Source organism: Knufia obscura, assembly GCF_036327395.1.
Source record: "Knufia obscura strain CCFEE 5817 isolate CBS 148926 chromosome Unknown scaffold_2, whole genome shotgun sequence".
Classification (NCBI taxonomy): Eukaryota; Fungi; Ascomycota; class Eurotiomycetes; order Chaetothyriales; family Trichomeriaceae; genus Knufia; species Knufia obscura.
In genome coordinates this window covers 1,820,044-1,840,920 of record NW_027042688.1, presented here as the reverse complement: position 1 = coordinate 1,840,920, position 20,877 = coordinate 1,820,044, and the positions used below count along the sequence as shown (strand labels likewise).

The 20,877-nt window shown below is 51.3% G+C and overlaps 7 protein-coding genes across 7 annotated transcripts; 5 read left to right on the top strand and 2 right to left on the bottom strand.

Moving 5' to 3' along the window:
- Nucleotides 1–551: 551 nt before the first annotated feature.
- On the bottom strand, nt 552–4,091 carry PMZ80_002516 (uncharacterized protein; the record flags this gene model as incomplete). Its single annotated transcript, XM_064870949.1, has 1 exon — nt 552–4,091. The coding sequence occupies one exon, from the start codon at nt 4,089–4,091 to the stop codon at nt 552–554; it is 3,540 nt and encodes a 1,179-aa protein (XP_064733402.1).
- Nucleotides 4,092–5,023: 932 nt separating this feature from the next.
- rsd1 (Phosphatidylinositol-3-phosphatase SAC1) lies at nt 5,024–6,767 on the top strand (the record flags this gene model as incomplete). The annotated part of the gene is made up of 2 exons (XM_064870948.1): nt 5,024–5,670; nt 5,723–6,767. The coding sequence occupies 2 exons, from the start codon at nt 5,024–5,026 to the stop codon at nt 6,765–6,767; spliced, it is 1,692 nt and encodes a 563-aa protein (XP_064733401.1).
- Nucleotides 6,768–7,319: 552 nt separating this feature from the next.
- On the top strand, nt 7,320–8,384 carry PMZ80_002514 (uncharacterized protein; the record flags this gene model as incomplete). The annotated part of the gene is made up of 1 exon (XM_064870947.1): nt 7,320–8,384. One exon carries the CDS (start codon nt 7,320–7,322, stop codon nt 8,382–8,384), a length of 1,065 nt encoding a protein of 354 aa, XP_064733400.1.
- Nucleotides 8,385–9,283: 899 nt separating this feature from the next.
- On the top strand, nt 9,284–13,756 carry PMZ80_002513 (uncharacterized protein; the record flags this gene model as incomplete). The annotated part of the gene is made up of 1 exon (XM_064870946.1): nt 9,284–13,756. One exon carries the CDS (start codon nt 9,284–9,286, stop codon nt 13,754–13,756), a length of 4,473 nt encoding a protein of 1,490 aa, XP_064733399.1.
- A 1,191-nt stretch (nt 13,757–14,947) lies between these two features.
- PMZ80_002512 (uncharacterized protein) lies at nt 14,948–16,165 on the top strand (the record flags this gene model as incomplete). The annotated part of the gene is made up of 1 exon (XM_064870945.1): nt 14,948–16,165. One exon carries the CDS (start codon nt 14,948–14,950, stop codon nt 16,163–16,165), a length of 1,218 nt encoding a protein of 405 aa, XP_064733398.1.
- Nucleotides 16,166–16,308: 143 nt separating this feature from the next.
- On the bottom strand, nt 16,309–18,168 carry PMZ80_002511 (uncharacterized protein; the record flags this gene model as incomplete). The annotated part of the gene is made up of 2 exons (XM_064870944.1): nt 16,309–17,037; nt 17,107–18,168. 2 exons carry the CDS (start codon nt 18,166–18,168, stop codon nt 16,309–16,311), a joined length of 1,791 nt encoding a protein of 596 aa, XP_064733397.1.
- A 326-nt stretch (nt 18,169–18,494) lies between these two features.
- Nucleotides 18,495–20,820, top strand: PMZ80_002510 (uncharacterized protein; the record flags this gene model as incomplete). The annotated part of the gene is made up of 2 exons (XM_064870943.1): nt 18,495–19,258; nt 19,317–20,820. The coding sequence occupies 2 exons, from the start codon at nt 18,495–18,497 to the stop codon at nt 20,818–20,820; spliced, it is 2,268 nt and encodes a 755-aa protein (XP_064733396.1).
- Nucleotides 20,821–20,877: the final 57 nt, after the last annotated feature.

The following is a 20,877-nucleotide window of genomic DNA, read 5'->3' as shown; positions in this document are numbered from 1 at the left end:
ACAATGCTTTGAAGCTTGCTTAGAGTCGCTGAGGACAATCGCACCAATCTGTCGGAATATGATATTCAGTTGCACGAAACAACATTTACGCAAGGCTGTAACTTCTGGCACTTTCTATGCTAGCACCGGCAGTGACCTCAACCTACCCCACCCAATCCGCCAAGCCACGTGCTAGTGGATACCAGGGGTCGGGGTCGAGGTCTCATGCGAAGCGGGATGCGAATTGATATGCCCTATAGGACTTGGGTTCATGCCGCGTTGACACACCGAAGTCATTTGTAAGAAGCAACGGCAACCGCATTGGTACTATTACAGACAACATCTGACATACTGTACATGATTAGCCTTGCGGCATACCGTCTATCACACATGCAACCACCACTATCTCGGCGTCTGTTCCTCTATACCTTGAGCTTTCGCGCCACGTCATATCTTGTTCGTAATCATCATGTCCCATAATTGTTGTAGAAGATAAGCTTGGTGATGTAGCTCTTCATACCGTGTCAATATCTCCTTTCGAACCTCCACTCATACAATACTCCTTTATGAGCTCACTGTGCATTCTGTCTAGGCATCTCGCCCACACCGAAGAGATATCCCAACTCTCTGACACCCAATCTGCTCACACTGCTTGCGGCATTCTCGTCAAGAGCACTCTCGACAAGCTTGCGTTTCTTCTCCTGCAGTGCCAAGATACGATCTTCGACAGTGAAGACTCTCTCAGGCTCTGCTGCATGATCAACGCCTTCTTCCCCGATCAATACACGGTGAACAGTGACTTCTCTCTTCTGACCGATGCGATGACATCTGTCTGCGGCCTGATGCTCCACGAACGGGTTCCAGAATGGGTCGAGGATGATGACATGATTCGCGATCGTGAGATTCAGTCCTGCGTTACCAGCTTTGAGACTAACCAGCATGACACGACAATCGGGATCGTCGGTGAAGCGCAAGACTGCCTCATTTCTGTCCTTCGGTGTCATGGAGCCGTCGTAGCGGGTGTAATTTGATAGATTCTGGTCTTCCGAAAGTGGAACTTCCACCAGATCCAAGAAGGACGTAAAGGAAGAGAAGATGATGGTTTTCTCTCCTCTCCCTTCGTTTTGAATGTCATTCAGCAGTTCCAAGGTCTTGTCGATCTTGGCACAGGGCTCGTAGATCTTGCCCAGTTGTCTGAGGTATTTCTTCTTTGCGGCTCGAGATTTGAGTCCCTCCTTCCGGAGGTCGGCAAGAGACTTGTGTTCTTCCTTCTTTTTCTTGCCCTTTGACTTCTTTTTCTTCGACTTGCCCTTGTGCACCTTACCTGATGTCTTGAATTTGAGCTTCGAGGATTGAGCTGGCATTTTGGACTTCTTTGGCTTCTTGATCTGGTCCAGGTCGTCTTCGTCCTCGAATTCGCTATCAGCCTCGATGGATGCATCGTCATTAACGATGAAATCTTTAAGATCCTCTCCATCGTCAGAACCATCACTTTCGACATCATCGTCATCAGACGAATCTTCTTCTTCTTCTTCAGCGGTGCTTTGACCGGCATCCTCCCCAGGGTCGGCTTCAGACTTCCGCGGCCCGTCCCCATAGACATCGTTGAAGCTGGCAAAATCTGTAATCTTCTTGGTGTCGATCCTAGCGCGGCAGTGAGGGCACTTGACATTATCAGCGTTTTCCTCTCTGACATCATCGACCATTCTACTAAAGCAGTCGTGGCAGAGGGCGTGACCACAAGGATTGAATATGATGGGGTTCTCGACAGCGTCGAAACAGATCGGGCATTCGATGTCCTCCAGTTCTTTGATTCGAGCCACGGCGTCCTCCGGAAGCTCTTTTGCATTAGCCACAAGGTCGATACCTTCAACGCCGCTGTCCGTGATAAAATCAGCAGAATTTATCACCAATTGCGGCGAACAACAACACTGTCGCAGGCGCAAGAGTAAGACAAGAGCTTTCGAGTAATTTCGGCCTACAGTGCCATTCTTCACAAACTTGTTGAATTGGATCTGCGAGGAGGTCTCCAGAGCCTGATAGAAGGCCAGTTGGTCACGGTTGAATATTGCTCGTGTTTCGACAGTACGTTTCTCCGGCAGCTGCAAGATAGGCTTGCCATCGATCTGGGATTTCTTGGTTCTTCGGAGTAGAATGGCCTTCAACAAGGCTTGCAGCTTCTCCATCGCACGTTTTTGGCCAACCTCGTATCGAGCTTTGAGTGGTCTCGCAATATCCTTGGAGAACTTGTCCCAATCGTTGTAAGGACGAATACGACACCACTTAATTAAAGAGTACATCTCTTCCACGCTGTTTTGCATGGGTGTTCCAGAAAGACACCATCGGAACTCTGCATTAACCCGGCAGGCAGCCATAGCAGTCTTGGTACTCTTGTTCTTGATGTTTTGTGCCTCATCCAGAAAGATTCTGTGGAAGAATGCTTTGTCATCTAGAACGGGGAACTCGTCCTTCTTAGTTTTCTTCGCATCGGGGTTCAGTTTGAGTTTCTCTTCCCAGTTAACCTTCCTTCTCAGCTCACTGGAGAGGGTGCCATAACTGGTAAGAACAAGATCGTAGTGCTTGACGCGAGCCCACGGCAGATGGGAATTTGGTCCATGGAGAAGAAGAATGGTGAGTGCCGAACTGCCGCGGACCAGTTTTAGGACTTCCCGTCGCCATTGGTCCATGAGGGCGACAGGGCAGACGACAAGAGTTGGCTTCTTGGAGGACTCCGCGGGTGGCCGTGAAAGCATCAAAGCTATGGATTGGATTGTTTTGCCCAGACCCATGTCATCAGCGAGGATACCTCCCTTGTTTGTGCCATCTTCCATTTTCTTCATCCACGCTAGGCCTTTCACTTGGTGAGGCATCAGTTTGGCCTTAAGGCCTTCAGGTTGATTTTCACCAGCCTCAGACGGATCGATTTCCTCATCTGGTCGGATATTGTGAAGTAGCTGCCGGATTTCTTCTTGCGTCTCTTGTGGGTCGACGGCCTCCTGGACTCCATACAGGCCATTCATGCCTCTCTGAAGCGCCGAGGGAATGCTGCGGAGGGTCTCCAGGTCGAAGGGATCGCCAAAGGTTCCCAGGCTGGTCAGCCCCGGAAGAGACCCCAGTGACGGGAGGCCATTGACAAGAGCGCCACTCTGTCCAGCTTGTTGAGGGGCACCCCCGTATACTGAACTGCCTGGCATGCTGGTATAGGCAGACTGAGTAGAACCATACGAGCCGTACTGATTGAAGGATTGTGGTAGATTCCTAGACGGTCCAGATGATGAAGGAAAACGTCGACTCCACTCAGAGGGACTAACAAAGGAGAAGTCATCATCGCTGCTACTAATCGTCGCGGGAGATGCAGCTCGTTCATCTTTGATCTCGTTTTTGACCCATGGGTGCTCCTGAGGCTCCCTAGGCTCCTGATGGAGTGCCTGAGGAGGTGTAGGTTTTGCAAACGAGCCGTTCGGCCTGAAAGTGGCTTGAGTGCTAGCTTGAGTAGACGGCGTCCGCCCGAAAGCCGGTGTAGTGGAATGAGATTGAGTGGTGTTGAACTCCTCCTGTAAACGCCTTGCCATTCTTTCATCTTCTTGCTGCTGACGCCTCTTTGCTTCCTGCTGCTTGAGATACTCTCTATTGCTGCGGACCTCGTCTTGCCAGCTATCCCCGAGTAGGTTACCCAATTCTGGGTTGTCAAAGTAATCAGAGCCGACACTATCGACCGCCGAAACAGCTGGAGAGTGAGCAGGTGTCGATCTTCGTGATTTGATCTTGTGGAGGCTCTCGGTGTCCATATCGTCGTCGAACTCGCCTCTGTCCCGCTTTCTGCTCGGGAGGGTCAAATATTGCTTCGAGGCGGACGCCGTGGGGTTGTCGTAGACCGAGCTGGTAGCTGTTGAGGGGCTGGTGGACTGATTGCTCTGTTGTGTGCTTGGACGGCCATTCTGTGTGGACCAGACCTGACCCATTCTATCAACTCGTGCTCGCAACTCAGCCAGCTTCTTCTTGTATTCTTCTTGATCGTCTTCCATGCCTGCTACGCCTGCGCAGCTGTTGTAAAGTCCTTCGTACAGATCGATGTCCTCCTGCAATTCTTGCATGGTTGGTGGGGAAGCCATGGTGAAGGCAAAGCAAGAATTTATTGTTCAGTGTTTAATGCTGCCTGTCGTGTAACATGTGATTCAGAAGTGACAGCTTGCAGTCAATAAACACGGTTCCATACATGTACTTCACGTAGTTCAATCGTGTACTCGAGCCACTGCGGTTACATGACCTGCAATCTCACCCAGAACAAAGACGAATTGTGTCTATTTCTGGAAGCGACAGGTGGGCGTTGGTCGTGGAGGTCGACAACAATGAATAGAAGGGATTGGTGCGCCGCGAATGGCGGGCAAAGTGAGAGTTCGAGGAGGCAGCAGGCGTGTATCTCTGGTACCGAGTACCAGCACCAGGCGGCGTTGAGCCTTAATGCAGATGGCAAAACCTGGGGATCATCGGTCACACATAAAGAAAGAAATAACCGCTTACTCTACAGATTGCTGAGTCGTCGGCAGATGAATCACTAAACTGCCTCAAGGGCATCTATCTCCTGCTCAAGCGCATACGCACTCTGGCAAACGCCACGACAATCGGTAGGAAGGCACGCGTCAGAATGTCAACGCGACTTCGTGACAAGTGACAAGTGCGACCGTCAGGAAAAGTGGTGGCCTCAGGCTGCTTCGAAACATTGCTAGATCTCACTAGTCCCAATACAGTGGGCGCAGTCGAAGGCTCACGAGGTTGGTGAGCAAAAATTAAAGTGCTCGTACTGTCTGTCACTACTGCCTGCTTCACCAATAAATTATTCTTCCTTCGTATGCTGCGTGCTGGCTAGCATACCTTGTCGTCGCAGTGTTCCGAACGCTTCGTATCGGCCCATCGTGTAACACCCTCAACCTTTGCAGGGGCCTGCTTCACCAATCCTGTTCCATCTGTTGTCCTTCTGACTCTCTGAAGTGAAGACCCACAATCTTGTCTATCTACATAGACGTGCGCCCAACAAACACTCAATATGTCAGGTCTTGATGTGGAAGCTCTTCTCGACTCGACAGCCGCCAGCACCAATGGTACAAAGCACGAAGACGACGACCGCCATCAGCAAGATCGGTCGGAACGTAGAGATCGTGACAAACACCGTGACAGCTCGCGTGATCGGGATCGAGATCGGAAACGCCGCGATAGAAGTCGAGAACATCGCAGAGATCGCGACGACGATGTGAAAAGTCCTCGAAGCGACCGAGGAAGTGCCAATGGGAGCCTTCGAAACCGCCGCAGAAGCAGATCCCGAGACGATGACCGTCGATCACGACGGGATCGTGATGACCGCCATTCGGGCGACTACTATCGTGGCAGCAGACGCTCACGTTCTCCCACAGACGACCGATACTACAGACCACGAGAAGGCGGACGTCCAAAGCGGGATCGTGATGAAGAGCCAAGAGGAGACCGTGAACGAAAGAGATCGACGAGCAGAAGCAGAAAACCTTCCAAAACACCCGAACCACAGCTGACCGAAGACGAACGTGACAGAAGAACCGTGTTCGTCCAGCAATTGGCTGCCCGTCTTCGCACGAAGGAGTTGATCCAGTTCTTTGAAAAAGTTGGCCCGGTCAAAGAGGCTCAAATTGTCAAAGACCGTGTTAGTGGTCGATCAAAAGGGTAAGCTACACGTTAAAAGATGGTATTGCGCATTTACTGACTCTGGTTTTAGTGTCGGATATGTTGAGTTCAAGGACGAAAGTTCTGTGCAATCCGCCATCCAGCTGACCGGACAGAGACTGCTCGGTATCCCGATCATCGCCCAGCTCACTGAAGCAGAGAAGAACCGTCAAGCCCGCACCACCACTGCCACCAATGGCAACCAGAATTCAATCCCGTTCCATCGTCTCTACGTAGGCAACATCCACTTTAGCATTACTGAACAAGATTTACAGAATGTCTTCGAACCATTTGGAGAGCTCGAGTTCGTCCAATTGCAGAAAGAGGAACAGGGTCGCAGCAGAGGCTACGGTTTCGTCCAATTTCGCGACCCAGATCAGGCCCGAGAAGCTCTTGAGAAGATGAACGGTTTCGAACTTGCTGGTCGACCAATTCGTGTTGGACTTGGCAACGATAAGTTTACACCTGAATCTACAGCTAATCTGCTGCAGCGATTTCAAGGTCAAGATCGCTCAAATTTTCAAGGCTCCTCCTTCTCAGGTGCAGGGGGCAAAGGTGCACATGCTGGTGGTCAAGGCGGCACCTTCGACAGAGCAGGTGGCCGGGATGACCAGAAGGGCGCTGGTGGTGCAAGTGCTCTAGATGATACAGATGTCGCAGGTGTCAATTTCAGCAATTACAGTCGAGACTCATTGATGCGCAAACTTGCTAGGGTCGAAGATGCCGAACCAGATCCACGCCAGGCCGCGGCCGTAAAGAAGGAGACCAAGTCAATGCCTGTCAACGTAAGCCAGGCAAGTCGATGTGTCCTGCTCAGGAATATGTTCGATCCTGGTGAGGAAGAAGGCGACGCCTGGGTCAAAGAGCTTGAAGACGATGTCCGACAGGAATGCGAAGACAAATATGGCCATGTTGTCCACATCTCGCTCGACCCGAACACCCAAGGAGATATCTATCTTAAGTTCGACAAGGTTTCTGGAGGAGAAAACGCCATTCGAGGTTTGAACGGACGATTCTTTGGTGGTAGGCAAATCAGTGCACAGCCAGTGGTTGACGCAGTCTACAGCAGTCTTTTCAGCCGAACTAAAGCTCTATGAGCTCAACGCCTGCCGTTCCAAGCCGAGAATGCAACGATCTACTACCACCGCCGGTCGATACACCTGACTGCAATTAGGACTACATGACTATTTTTAGGGACCAAATCACACAAGAGCAATGCACAAATTGAGTATCATGTTTCTGTACAGGACATGCAATTGACTGTTTCTTAGATGAGCCCGTGTCTGTATGCTTGAATAGACTGAGCACAAGCAAGATATCTTGCCAATCAAAATGTCATTTATTTTTGTTCTGATATTCTTCTCGTAGCATAGAAATCATCGTCGCTGCCATTGATCAATTGGTTCCCATCTGTTACCCAAGCCGCTGAGCCGTCAACATCAACTATGAGCACTCCTACGGTGGGCACTGGGCATATGTGTTGGAAGTAACCATTTATTCGTTGGCTTCATGACACAACAGCAGAACGTCATCGATATCCCATTATTTTACAAATTGTGCATTTCAAATTGTGCACACCAGCCATGATGTCTACTAGCAGATTAGGTATGGCGCAATAATCTCTTCAGTCTTGATGGCCCTGCGTCGCAATGGAGCGCTCTCCTTCAGTATCACCTAGCTCTCAACTCCAAGATGAACTTCAGGCCAGTGTCAAGGCTACCTTCGACGTCAGCGTCAAGCGACCGATACTGAAGCATCTCAACGCAGACAGCTCATGGCTTCTGTCCCTTCCATACCCTGAACACATCCAGCCACCTCCCGGGAGATGTCGCTACAACATCGTGATCGACGTCTGGCTTCGCGGGCCACAAGTCGACCTGTTCGGTTGGTTCAGCTCACAGGAGCACGCGAAGCCCTCGAACATCCAGTCCTTTGCTGAGCTCAATGACTTGCTGGGTGGCGCGGAGACAGCGGTAACGGGGCAGGAAATGGGCGGCGATAGTGTCTATTGCATCGACGCCGTGTGCTGCTCTCACGAATTTACGGACCACTGCCACGAGGCAACATTGAAGGAACTGCCAGCCACAGTTCCGGTCTTCGCGTCCAAGAAAGCAGCGAGCTTGGTACGAAGCTGGAAGCACTTCGAGCACGTAGAAGAAGTTCCAGTCTACCAAGCCGGCTACGACTGGCGGTCACTCAAGGATTCCCAACTACCAAACTGGGTCGGTGTCGGACGCATTCACACAAAAGGCGACGCGCCGATATACTTTCACTCGGCCCTCATGATCACCTTTGCCCTGTCCGCAGACCAAAATTCAGCGACAGAAGCACTCGTGTATACACCGCATGGCGTCCATGCAGACTCTTTCGCCCTCGTTCACTCTGGAAAGCATCCCATCAAAGTCCTAGCATTGCTTCACGGCCTCCACGATATCTCACTGGCAGGCGCACAGCTGAATCTGGGGATGGAAAATGCGATCAAGGCGCGAGAGATCCTGGGCGCGAAGTACTGGGCGCCCACGCACGACGAACAGAAGGTCGCGCATGGCATTGTGGCATCATTCTTGAAGCGAATTGTGCATACATTGCCGTGGGCACCAGGGAGTCACCCCATCACGGAGAGAGAGGCAGGCCAATCTGATAGGGAGGAGTTCAACGTTGCAGAGAAGTCATTCGTTGAGCTGGGTAACGGGGAGTCTTGCGTGTTGACCTAGACGACGATTTCTACGAAGGGCACCCGTGGGTTGATACTAGGTCATTCCTTACTGAGCCTGGAGAGTGATCTGTTCACTAACGACGTTTGATGGGCATCCCGCCTATAGTATTCACAGTATTGATCGAAACCTTAGGAGACCCCGGGGGCATACATCTTGGAGCTCGCCGTCCAGAGATAGCTGTTGTGAGGATTACCTAATTACAGAACTCGTGTTGGTAGGAATAGAGACCGAGCGATTACCTTATGCAAGTAAGAAGAAGTACGGAGGTACTTGAGCCGATACAGGCATAGTGCGCCCCTGTTAGCTGCTTGGCTTGCAGCGCCCCCAGAGGCTCATTCGTGGACGTTGATGGGGCTCTGGGGATCTGCCGCACACAGCTCCTCGCTTGCCACAGCACGGGAGATCCAGTTGAGTCGAGAACATCGATTTTATGCTGATCGACATCTCGGCTACACATGGTATTTCGCGAAACATTGCTTCGAGGAGAATTCTTAACGCAGATAGGAGGCCATGCTCTCGTTTTGCAATTGCGAGTCGTGCTAGTGGAACTTCGTAATTTTCGGTATCAAGAGGCTCAACCTGCGAGCGTTGCAGTAGTCATCGAGCCATGCCCGTGGCTTTGGGTTTTAGTGGATTCAAGTCCATAGCGCGTACCCAATGTTCATCAGCTGCCAGTGTCTGGAGAGCCTCCTCCGGAAGCGGCCACTCCTAAACTCAAACTTGAAGTGCCTGCTGTTGTACAAACCCAATATTGCTGCCGAGCACTTGATGCTCCCTCGAGTCCCCAGTATTATCAGCATAGTATATCATTATAATCCAATGACAGATGTGGCGGCAAATTAACCGCGAAATCCGCATGTCTCGCTACGGGATTCGCGTACTACGAAGCGAGTAGCATGACACGCCACGACCGACACGACTCAGTTCGCCAAATATTGAACAATTGCATCCCATTCCGCAGTAGCCCGACACCCGCTCAAAACCGTAGTGGTGACATTCAGCATATGCACATTGACATCCCCCAAGGCTCATCGTCGATACCTTTGGCAGGCCACAAACGCGACACTCCTGATACCGACACCGACTACCACGCCGAACACAACGCTCACTTTTCCAAGAAACAGAGGACAGGGACTGTAACCCCTACAGCGACAGTAACAAGAGCAGGTCATGAAGAGTTATTTCGGGGACGCCGGTTAACCGTATCGCAAAGCCCTGCGGCTGGCTCACCAGTCCGCTCCAGCTCACCTTGCCTCTCCTTCGCCGAAGCATTCGAGACAATGCTCAATCGGGCGGAGGAGACTGGAGGGCACAGAACAATCAAGCTCGCCCGCGGCATGCCAAACAGCCCGGTGCCTTCGAGAACATCCCCGCGACCTTCGAGCCAGCATCAGTCCACGAGTGAACCACAAAAGGGTTATGCTAGGAGCAATAGCACGGGTACACAGATATTAGACACGATAGGCCTAGGAGAATTCTTCCAGCAAGATGAGAGACCTATATTTGTGCTGGATCTGGAAACACCTCCTGGCGACTGGCTACCAGTTGTCTTCACAAACACTGCCCTACGTCTGAGGCCTAGGTTACTTGATAGTGTGCATGGAAGAGCAGAGGACGCTGCTTTACTGCTCGATGCTGGTGTGCCGTTTGCAGATTTCAGGATATGGCTGCTCGGCGATCACGATGTTCCGGGTGTCAGCGCATCCTTTCCATACGCTGGTGTCATCTGGAAGGCAAATACGCTGAGAAAGAGATTGAGGGTAGTAACAGGCCAGAATGGCGTAGTTGCTCCTCCAATTGAGCTTGCATCGAGTGGACGCCCAAACCTGCAGCAATTTCACCACCTGGGTTCTTCTTCCTCACAGCAAACTATCACAAAATACAGTCCCGACCAGTCAGGCTATTTCGACATCAAGCCACGCAAGCGCGTGAGCTTGCAGACACCTTCAGTCATGGAAGGCCTTGTCACCTCATCCACCTCTGATGAAGAAGACCAACAAAGTACCATAGGGGTAGCTTCCAATGGCCCGCCTGCAAGTCATGGTGACAGTGGAATGCACGATTTGCTCACTGCCTCCTTGTCGCCTACCCTTGACAATAAGAAACCAAGTTTTGTTCCCCTTCGAAGTAACCCGGAGAACCTGCATGTCGGCTCAATGGACTACTTGACTGACAAAGGCTTCTTCGACTGGACACGATTGCCCATCTCGCCCTCTCTACCCGACCATATCAGATTTGCTCGAAGCTTTGACTGGGCTAGCACCGGCTTGGGACCCATTGAAGAATGGCCAGCAGATCTGAGGGGAATGTGTAACCTTATCATGGCCAGTCCCCACCCCGCTGCCATGTACTGGGGGCCCGATCACATTGCTATTTATAATGAGCCATATGTTATGCTTGCTGGCAATAAGCATCCGGAACTGATGGGCGCTCGATATCAGGATGCTTGGTCCGAAATTTGGGACGCAATTGCTGACGTCTTCAACGTCGCCATGACCAATGCTCAAGCTACTATGAAGGATGACGACTGCCTTTTCATGATGCGCAATGGCTTTTTGGAAGAGACATATTTCTCCTGGTCGATTATTCCTCTGATCGGAGACGATGGCTCTGTGGTTGGTCTCTACAATCCTGCCTTCGAAAAGACTCGGCGGAAGATTGCAGAGCGCCGAATGTTAACATTGCGCGAAATTGGCGAAAGGACTGCCGCAGCTCGAGCCGTGTCACAATTTTGGTCTTTACTCATAGAAGGTTTTCTGTACAATGAGTACGATGCTCCACTCGTCATTATTTATTCCTTGAACGACGTCGAAGAGAATGATGGTTCTTCATCTGCTTCAAGTACCACTGCCGCGCTCAAGCAATGCCGGCTAGAGGGAGCTCTTGGAGTAGCTCCTGGGCATCTATGTGCGCCTGAGACAATCGACCTGAAACACGATACCAATAAAGGTTTCGGCGATATGTTTAGGCAAGCGATTAATTCAGAGAAGCCAATCGTTCTGTCTGCAGAGGATGGAACCCTAGATGAGTCTTTATTGCAAGATATCGAGTGGCGAGGCTTTGGCGACCCGTCCCGAGTAGTGGTCATTGCTCCTATACGACCCACGACTGGTGAATCCACACTTGGCTTTATGGTCATGGGCACGAATCCCAGAAGGCCCTACGACGAAGACTATGATCTCTTCGTGCAGCTTCTCAGTAGACAACTCGCTACATCGGTCGCTTCAGTTGTGCTTTTCGAAGAAGAAATCAAGAAAGGAGAAAGAGCAGCTCAGATCGCGGCGCAAGACCGGATCGACCTGACGAATCAGCTTGCGGTGCGGACGCAAGAAGCCGTTGAAAGCGAGAACAAATTCACGCGCATGGCCGAGCTTGCACCTGTGGGCATGTACATTGGCGATGCACACGGTATCATAACTTTTGCGAACGACGCATGGTACACCATATCATCGTATCCGCGAGACCGACCGATCGGGAACAATTGGATTAAATACGTCAAAGAAGAAGATCAGGCACCTGCGTGGCAAACTTGGTCTACAATGCTCAAGAAAAAGTGTCCCGTATCGATGGAGTTCAGGTTCAGAACTATTTGGAGGGACAAGTTTGGCAATGCTACAGATACGTGGGTCTTGGCAAGTGCTTCACCAGAGAAGGACGAAGATGGCAACATAACGCGAGTGTTTGGCTCTATTACAGAAATCAGTACGCAGAAATTTGCCGAAGCTTTGCAAAGAAAGCGCATGGAAGAAGCTGTGCAGATGAAGCAACAGCAGGAGAGGTACATTGACACAACATCGCATGAAATGAGGAATCCGCTGTCTGCCATACTGCAGAGCGCAGACGCAATAACAAGTTCACTGACGGAGCTCCGGAATCATGACCGCTTGGACAAGACTCAAGTTGAGAATATTGATACAATTATCGAGTCGTCCCAAACGATCACTCTATGCGCCCAACATCAGAAGCGAATCGTGGATGATGTGCTCACGCTATCCAAGTTAGACTCTGCTATGCTTCTGGTCACGCCGGTGGACACTCAGCCCGAAGCGATCGCTCGACGCACTGTCAAAATGTTCGAAGGAGAATCTCAGACTGTGGACATTCAGCTCAGTGTTCAAATCGATAGGTCCTACAAGAATCTGAAAGTTGATTACGTGCGACTCGACCCAACGCGACTTTCCCAAGTCCTTATCAACCTCATGACCAACGCAATCAAGTTCACCACAACACAAGAGAAGCGGGTAATCAAGATGCACCTTGCAGCCTCGAGAGAGAAACCATCGCAAGAATCAAACTATAACCTCACGTATATTCCATCACAAGCACCGAAGGACAAGGACGTTACTGCGGCGGCGGAATGGGGTCTTGGGGAGCCACTCTATATTCATTTTGCTGTTTCCGATACGGGTCGCGGACTCGACGAATCAGAGAAGAAGCAACTTTTCCAGCGCTTTTCCCAAGCCAATCCACGAACGCATGTTACCTACGGTGGCTCTGGCCTTGGTCTCTTTATCTCCCGTGAATTGGTCGAGCTACAGGGTGGTGAGATTGGAGTTGCCTCTGAATCAGGCAAAGGCAGCACATTCGCCTTCTACGTCAAGGGCCGCAGGTCGCAAGCTCCTGTGTCGGGTAGTGAAGACGACGTGCATCACAACGTAGTCAATCGGAAAAACTCGCCTGGCAAGCATAAGTCAAAATTATCCGAGGTACGCAGTTCTGTCGCAGATGCTGAGCATAATTCGGCGAGCGTATCCCCTCGAAGCACGGTGAACCAGTTGGCCAAGTCAAAAGGCGATGCATCCGGTCTTCGCGTTCTGATCGTGGAAGACAACCTAATCAATCAGAAAGTACTAGCGGCTCAGCTCCGAAAACTGGGCTGTATCGTGTCAGTGGCGAACCACGGCGGCGAAGCAATCGAGCACATCAAGAAGTCCTCTTTTTACAAACATGCCGAGTCAGGCTCAGATGGTAAACTAAGCGAAATTGATGTTGTACTGATGGACCTCGAGATGCCAGTCATGGACGGTATGACCTGTGCACGAACGCTCCGCGCCATGCAGGAGAGTGGTGAACTTGTGAGGCATATCCCTGTTATCGCAGTGACTGCCAATGCAAGAGAGGAACAAATCAAGAATACCCTCGACGCTGGCATCGATGATGTTGTCAGCAAGCCATTCAGAATACCCGAGTTAGTGCCCAAGATGAAGGACACGATTGCACGATTCGCGCATGAAGTCGGTGTTGATGCTGAGAAGGTAGCCATGAAGATGGACCTGGATGGCAACGGCAAGGATGCTAGTGAGAGCCTTGTAGTCACCGGCACGCACGAGGATGCTGAGGTCGAGAGAACGAAAACTGTTGCTGGATAGGGTCCGCATATGTTGGAGCAGTTGAGGAAGTATCACAGTTATTGAAGTACGCGGGTGCGCATAAGAAGATGGAACGCAGTCCAGCACTCAATGCTGGCCGTCGTCAGCCGACAGTCGAACAGAAATGCCACAGAAACATGCGGATGAAGAAGATGTCGCGGCATGTCAGACCCACATACGACTGGGTCACAGCAGCTCCGGCAATGGCCGTTTCATGCAGGACGGTCGTGGTACAGCACTTCTTGGCCTCAAAGCAAACCCAGGACCGCGTTTCTGGGGTTTCATGTCGCTATGGGGAGCATTTTTATCACAGCCACGTGTTGCATTAATTCAACAGGCAAGCATGGCAGAACAGCGCCTGAGATATGAAGACAAAAGCGAAAATGAGAAAATGTCGGCGAATGAAAGGGGACAGATGATGTCAGAAGTATGGACGAGATTCAGATAATATCAGCAGGCGATGTGTAGCAAGTACCAGCGCCTGTGCATAGCGGGCAGCATGGTTAGAGGGACGTAGTTATTACAAGAAGCCCAGAATAGCATGAAAACAGCATGCGAAATGAACAAACAAATGTGGTCCCATTGAGCCTATTGCTCCGCTCACTGAGTTGCCATAATTCAGGCAAAGATTAGGAGATCAGGCTGATGCTACCTACCCGTGTGCGGTGCTTGGCGATAGCTCAGCTTTGGTAATCAGTAGCATAGAAGTCGTACCGAGTACGAGTAAGTTAGTTGTTCTCGTGGACATGCCGAGTCTCGCCAAGGTTGCTGGAGTAGGAGTAGCACTGCGGCATTGCCGCCATCGCACTACTGTATCTAACATCACCACCAGCGTAATACATGGCCATCCCTGATCCATCATCCCATCATCTGAGGCTCGAAGCGAACACGAAGACCCTGCTTTGTTCCTGCGTTGCTGCGCAGTAATGATCCATCTTGCTATTTGAGATTCGTGGTCTCGGCGGTTGGCCTTAACTGATTACACCATCTATGGCATTTGTGGCCAAACGTACACGGCCCCGAGCATGGGTATGCCTTATTCGAAAAGTGGATATTTCGTCCGCGCAAGGCGTATATAAGAAATGCGGCCCTTCGACGATGTGGCCAGCAGCTCCCCATCTGTACGGCCAGTAGAATTCCCCTTCACTACAGCCGAATAGAGAACACATCCCATCCCACCCCACCCCAACCATGGCCCAACCTAAATTCTCCATCCCTCCCGAATACCAATCCCAACTCCGCCACATCTCACCCAAAGACACCCGCACCGACGCCGAGATCCTCACCGCCCTCTCGCAACACCAACCCGTCACATCCGAAAAGAACATCTGGGCCTACTGGCACAGCGGCCTAACAACCATGCCCCCGTGGTGCCAACGCAACATCCTCGGCTGGGTGCGCATCAACGGCCCCTCCTGGACCGTCCGCGTCCTCGACAGTGTCCCCGACAGCCCGAACCATTTCCTCCAATACATCGACGGCTCTATTCTCCCTGAAGCATTCGTCAAGGGCGAGATGACGGGTCCATATACCGGTCCGCACTCCGCTGATTTCCTCAAGGGGGCGTGTCCGCTGTCCCACGGCGGTGTGTTTCTTGATGTGGGCTGTATCATGTTCAATAGCATCGATAAGATCTGCTGGAGGCACCTTGAGGACGACAACGACCCGTGGAATGTCGCGGTGCCGCTGATGTACGCACAGACGATGGCGAATCATTTCGTTGCGGCGCGGAAGGGAGATCCGTTTGTTAAGCGGTGGCATGAGTTGTTCATGGAGTTGTGGAGGGGACAGAGGAGTCATGAGGGGTTGATTGAGAATCCGCTTATTGGGTTCGGGAAGACGTTGGATTTCGAGGATAGTAGGGCGAGTAAGTTCCGTTGGGACTTTGCGGTGGAGCCGGTGACGGTGATGGAGTATATTGCGCAGGTGCTTTGTTGGGTTCGGTTGTGTATGCTTGAGCCGGTTGAGGGGGCGAGTGGTGAGGAGGCGTTTGATTGTTCGGCGTATTGGGAGGGGCATGTGATGGTTTTTGATGTGTTGAAGGAGAGTTGGGGGGCGGAGGAGACGGTTGGGTTCGGGTTGGGGGAGAGGATTGTTGAGTTGCTGGGGGTTAGGGTTGATGGGGATGTGGAGAGTCGGGAGTGGAAGGATGCGTATAAGCTTGTGTGGAGGTTGCTGAGTGGGAGTAGTTTGCAGAAGGTGACGCATGGGAAGGGGTTGACTAAGGCTGCGGCGTTGGGGGTGTTGCTTGATAGGAAGGAGAATGAGGGGGTTGATTGTGCGGAGGGGACGTTTGGTGAGTTGTTGAGGTATGGGTGTGTGCATTTTGAGCAGACGAGGGAGGAGATTGAGTTGATGGAGGCGAAGCCAGTCAAGATGAAGATGAAGAAGGGCGTTTTCGAGCCTTGATCAACGAAGATAGGCGTGGTGTTGAGAGACTGAACGTGTACAGATCGTTCTGTTTGCGCTTTAAGATGTGTATTCTCGGTGGGCTTGAAGCTGCACGTAAGCGCTGAGGACGAGCTCGAAGATTTGGCACAAGTTTCGCTTGATCAGTAACGGACACGTCGACCACCAAACACATCATCTGGCTTCGACTGCCTAACGAGCCTCACATCCACCTTGCGTAGCTTGCTCCACTTTATCACATCTGTAGATACCTTGCTACAGTTTCTCAGCGTGATGGTCTGCACCTTTGTACCTGGCAGCCTCAAGAGCTCGCTCACGAAGACCTCTGTTATCTCTGGAGCTTCCAAGTCTAGGTGCCGGAACGATGGGAAGAGAGAATTTATGACCGTAAGATCAGTGTCCTTGATGTTGTCGTCTTTGAGAGCTAGAGTATCAACGTTCTCTAGCGCTTCTATCCCTGATGTTGATCGGAGTAAGTTGAGATCGCTGCTGATGTGTCGGCCTAGGATATTACTGTAAGTGATAAAATCTGATATGCTAACGTTTCGGAGAACGGCCTTGTTGAGACATTGTCGTATAGCGTACGCCAGACAGCGAATACTATCTGACCCTTTGACACTAATGGTGTGAAGGTTCGATGCCGGCATTTTGATCTCTTCTGGGTGGGGGAATATCATGGCGAAGGGTCCATCGAGTACGAAGCGTTGCAGGCTTGGGGGGGTTCTCAGATTGTGTTGTTCGTGAATGGAAGCATTTCGAAGGCTAAGCTCTTTCAACTTCGAGCATTTCGAAAGGTCGAGACCCGTGCGGAGGACCATATTTCCTAGTTCAATCTCTTCAATGTTCGGGAATGGAAATGCGTAGGGCGGCAACTGATACACAAATTAGTCTTGTCAGCAGACAGATCCTGCGTTGTCCAGCAAGCATCCGCGACGACTTACTTCTAATTGAATGACTTCATCCTGCAGTGGACATATCGAGAGGCTTCGCAGGTTGGGATTTGAGGACCAGGAATGTTGGATAACTCTATATGTCAATGTACCGCGCAGGTCGAAATGTTGTAAAGAAGGACATTTTGCAAGAACTTCTGTTGGCTTATGCACCTCGACACCAGGGCCAATAGAAAGGTTTTTAAGGTTGGTATACTTCTCAAACCGACAGTTCGCGAGGTGGATTTTGCCTTCATCAACCACCAAAGTTTCAAGCGTCGACCATCTAAACCAGCGGTTCAGTTCCGAGCCAGCAAACCGTGCAGCAGTCTCGTTCAATCTTGCAAGTGTGAGCGATTTCGGTGTCTTACCGAGTCTGGTAAAGGCGGCTTTGATCTGCTCGTACGTCACAGTTCTTCTCGACTGCCGAGTATCGATAGTCTGGGTAACGATGTCTGACGATCTGAGCCTCGAGCGCCAACCTTTGCTGACACGCATGATGGCGATTACCTGCCGGTAATCAAATGATTCCATGACTATATCGAGTAATTCGGTGGGCAGCACTCCCATGGGATCTGTCCCCTTTTCGAGGACAATGCTCTCCTTGGCTGATTCTTGAAGACGATTTAGACATGCTTCGAGGCGGGCGTGTCCCTTGGTGGAAGAAGCTATGCTTTTGAGACCATATTCGCAGACCTTGATGGCTCCTGCTGAGTTGCCGCTCAGTTGTTCGACTTGTGCACATCTCAAATATCCCCTTTCATCAGCTCGATCAAGGCGAATCATGTGCTTGGCGTCCTTAAGAGAGTTTTGAATCTGACTAAGCTTGATGTAGGCACCACTTCGAAGATCATAAACATGAAGCAGATCTGCTTTTCGCTCGACCAAGCTGTCGATGGCATGAGAGAAGTGCTCCACTGCATTTTGGTAACGCTTCTCGTCAAGAGCTCGTTGGCCATCAAGCATGAGTGTGCTGATGGGTACTGAGGGGTTTGACTTCCGCTTTTTCAGGGCCGGCTGTCCTTCAAGAAGCTCTGCGAGCATTGACCTCCGCATATAGGTGTTTCGCGACATGTCGTCCAGCGTTGCTTGTATCGTTATATGAATTGGTGCTTGCAGTGATCCGGTAATAACTTAAAGTGGATGAATGATTTAACGCGTCGCGTGCCGTGGCGGTAGCGCGCCTACTTACCCCACTCTGCTCACGTGACAGCTATCAGCCGCATCATCGAGGTCTCGACTCTTTCATCAGATTTAATCCGTCTTGATCTGCCGCGAAATATCCATAGCTCAGGAACGTCACATCGGACAATTCAGGGACCGGGGAAGACACCGTTGGATCGTTACTATGGTCTAACAAAGAATTGCTGCCTCTGAGATGTCTCCAGCCGGAGAGCGCCATGGTTGAAAATGAAGCCACCGATAGATCGTTTATGGAAGTAAGCGATGATACGAGCACTAAGCAGGCTGCATGTCTAGAATGCAGACGAAGCAAAGTGAAGTGTCTAAGAGCCCCGGAAGCCGCTGCCTGCAAGAAGTGCACGAGCGCTGGCGTTGATTGTGTCGTTCCTGAGTATCATGTGGGCAGATACAAAGGCGTCAAGAACAAGCGCTCCGGCCTTGAGAAAGCCATCTATCAGGTGCAAGAAGCCGTCAAGAAGGCACGCACAACCGGTCCAGGCATTCAAGATGAACACGCGCAAGCTCTGCAGCGTCTACTGGACGAAAGCAAGGACTCTACACCTCAACCACGACCGTCGATGCACAGGCAACAATCGAGTGTGGAGGAGCCCGCCACGGCTTCGGAATGTTCTGTTTTCGCATCACCAATGGAACGCGCCAAGGTCATGCGCAGTCTATCGACTTCGAGCTTCAGGCGCCAAGCATTCGCTGAGCATCCGGAAAACAGCGGCGAAGTGACAGTGAACAACGCCGACAATCCTTTGCAGCTCCTCGCCATCGCTTCGGCAATTCCTGAACAATCAGGAACAGTAGTCAGCCCCTCAACCAACGACAAAGTTTCTCCTGACAATAGAACAACTGCCACAAATGAAGACGACGAAACTCAGGAGTTCTTCACTCCCACCTCATCGAGACTTGACGTGCATGCAGACTCGGATCCCATAGACCTGGGACTCGTTACCAGAGAGGAGTCTCAGACGTTGTTCACATAGTAAGGGCCGAATCGGACTTGAGGTGAACCAGGACTGACAGACGTTTAGCTTTCACGATCGACTTTCGCATACGAGATGGGGTCTCGACCAAGCTATACACACCGCCAGCTTTGTCCGTTCCCGTTCATCGTTCCTCTTCAGCTCTATCCTCGCCGCATCTGCTTTATTTCTTCCGGACACGGGCGCCCTCTCGAAGCGCCTGAGCAACCATTGCAAGCTTTTGGTGCAGCGTATAGTTGCTGGTGGGTACCGCTCGTTGGAAATCGTCCTGGCGTTCATGGTCAATGTGCCTTGGATGCAGCCAGGCAAGAACTGGGCCATGGATGATCAAACGTGTTTTTATCTGTCTACTGCCATGACTATTGCTATTGATCTCTCACTGAACAGAATTGTTGTCCCCTCTCCCACTATGCGGCCCCACGGCATAATGGAGAAGATCGCGCAGGCTGATTGTATTGAAGCACAACGCGCCCTGGATCTGGATGGGCATACAGATGTTGATCCAGAATCTACTCTGGGACGCCGACTTCTCCGTGCCCGTGAGAGAGTATGGATGGCGCTGTTCACGCTCGATAGGGGCGTCTGCCTTGCCCGGGGCAGGCCGTGGACTGTTCCTACGGGGCCACTGATCGATACATGCGATGCCTGGCATGCGTCTGACATTGCTGACAAGGAGGATGGTAGCATGATCGCCTCCTGTGTGCTCCGGCGAGATTTTGGCGCTCTTGTTTCGAGTATCAGAATGACGTGCGACAACAATCAGTTCAGCATTGGTGATGGTGCAAATGTCGTCAAGTACATGCGGGAAAAGGTCGAAGGATTCTTTACGAATTGGTATCATACATGGTCGTTCCAGATCAGACGGAGCAACGGTAGCATACCACCTTATGTGGAGATCTTGGTATCGCACGGCAAGTTGTCAGCATACTGCAACGTCATCAACCATCCTACAGCTTCGACCGAGATGAAACAATTCTTTCGAGCAGCAGGTTTGACCGCAGCATTGAACGTGATCCGGGTCGCGGTGCAGAACGAGCACGGACTACAATCGATGCCCAACAACTCTGTTATCATGGTGTCCTTTGCGGCTTGTTTTGTCCTCGGCCTTAGCACCACTCGCCGCGGCGACCAAATCTATCTTGCAGCGAGCGCAAAGAAGTCTATTCAGGAGGCCGCTAACGTTCTGGAACGCATTGGATCTTCACCGCCGCACCGAAAAGGGGCATCGGCACTGTTTGGCAAGCACATAAAACGCATCATGAAGCAGCATACAGCTTCGATCGAGACAAATACTACAGCGGAAAGGGAGAATCAGGACCATCAAAATACTCACCTGGCATATTCCAGCAATGGTATGGCCGCAGCACCATACACGCTACAGCCCATGTCGGATGATGCCTACCTAGGCTTCCCAGGCTTTGATAGTATGACGGACGACCAGCTCCTTGCAGCTATACAGAACGCGAAGGATGACATAGATACTTTCAATGCTGGGCTGCGGCCAGAGGATGGCCTTTTCATGGACTGGCTGGACTGGCCTAAATTAACGTAGTAAGGTCATCATGAGATTTCGCCCATGAAGACCCAAACTCAAAGTGCCAGTCTGTAA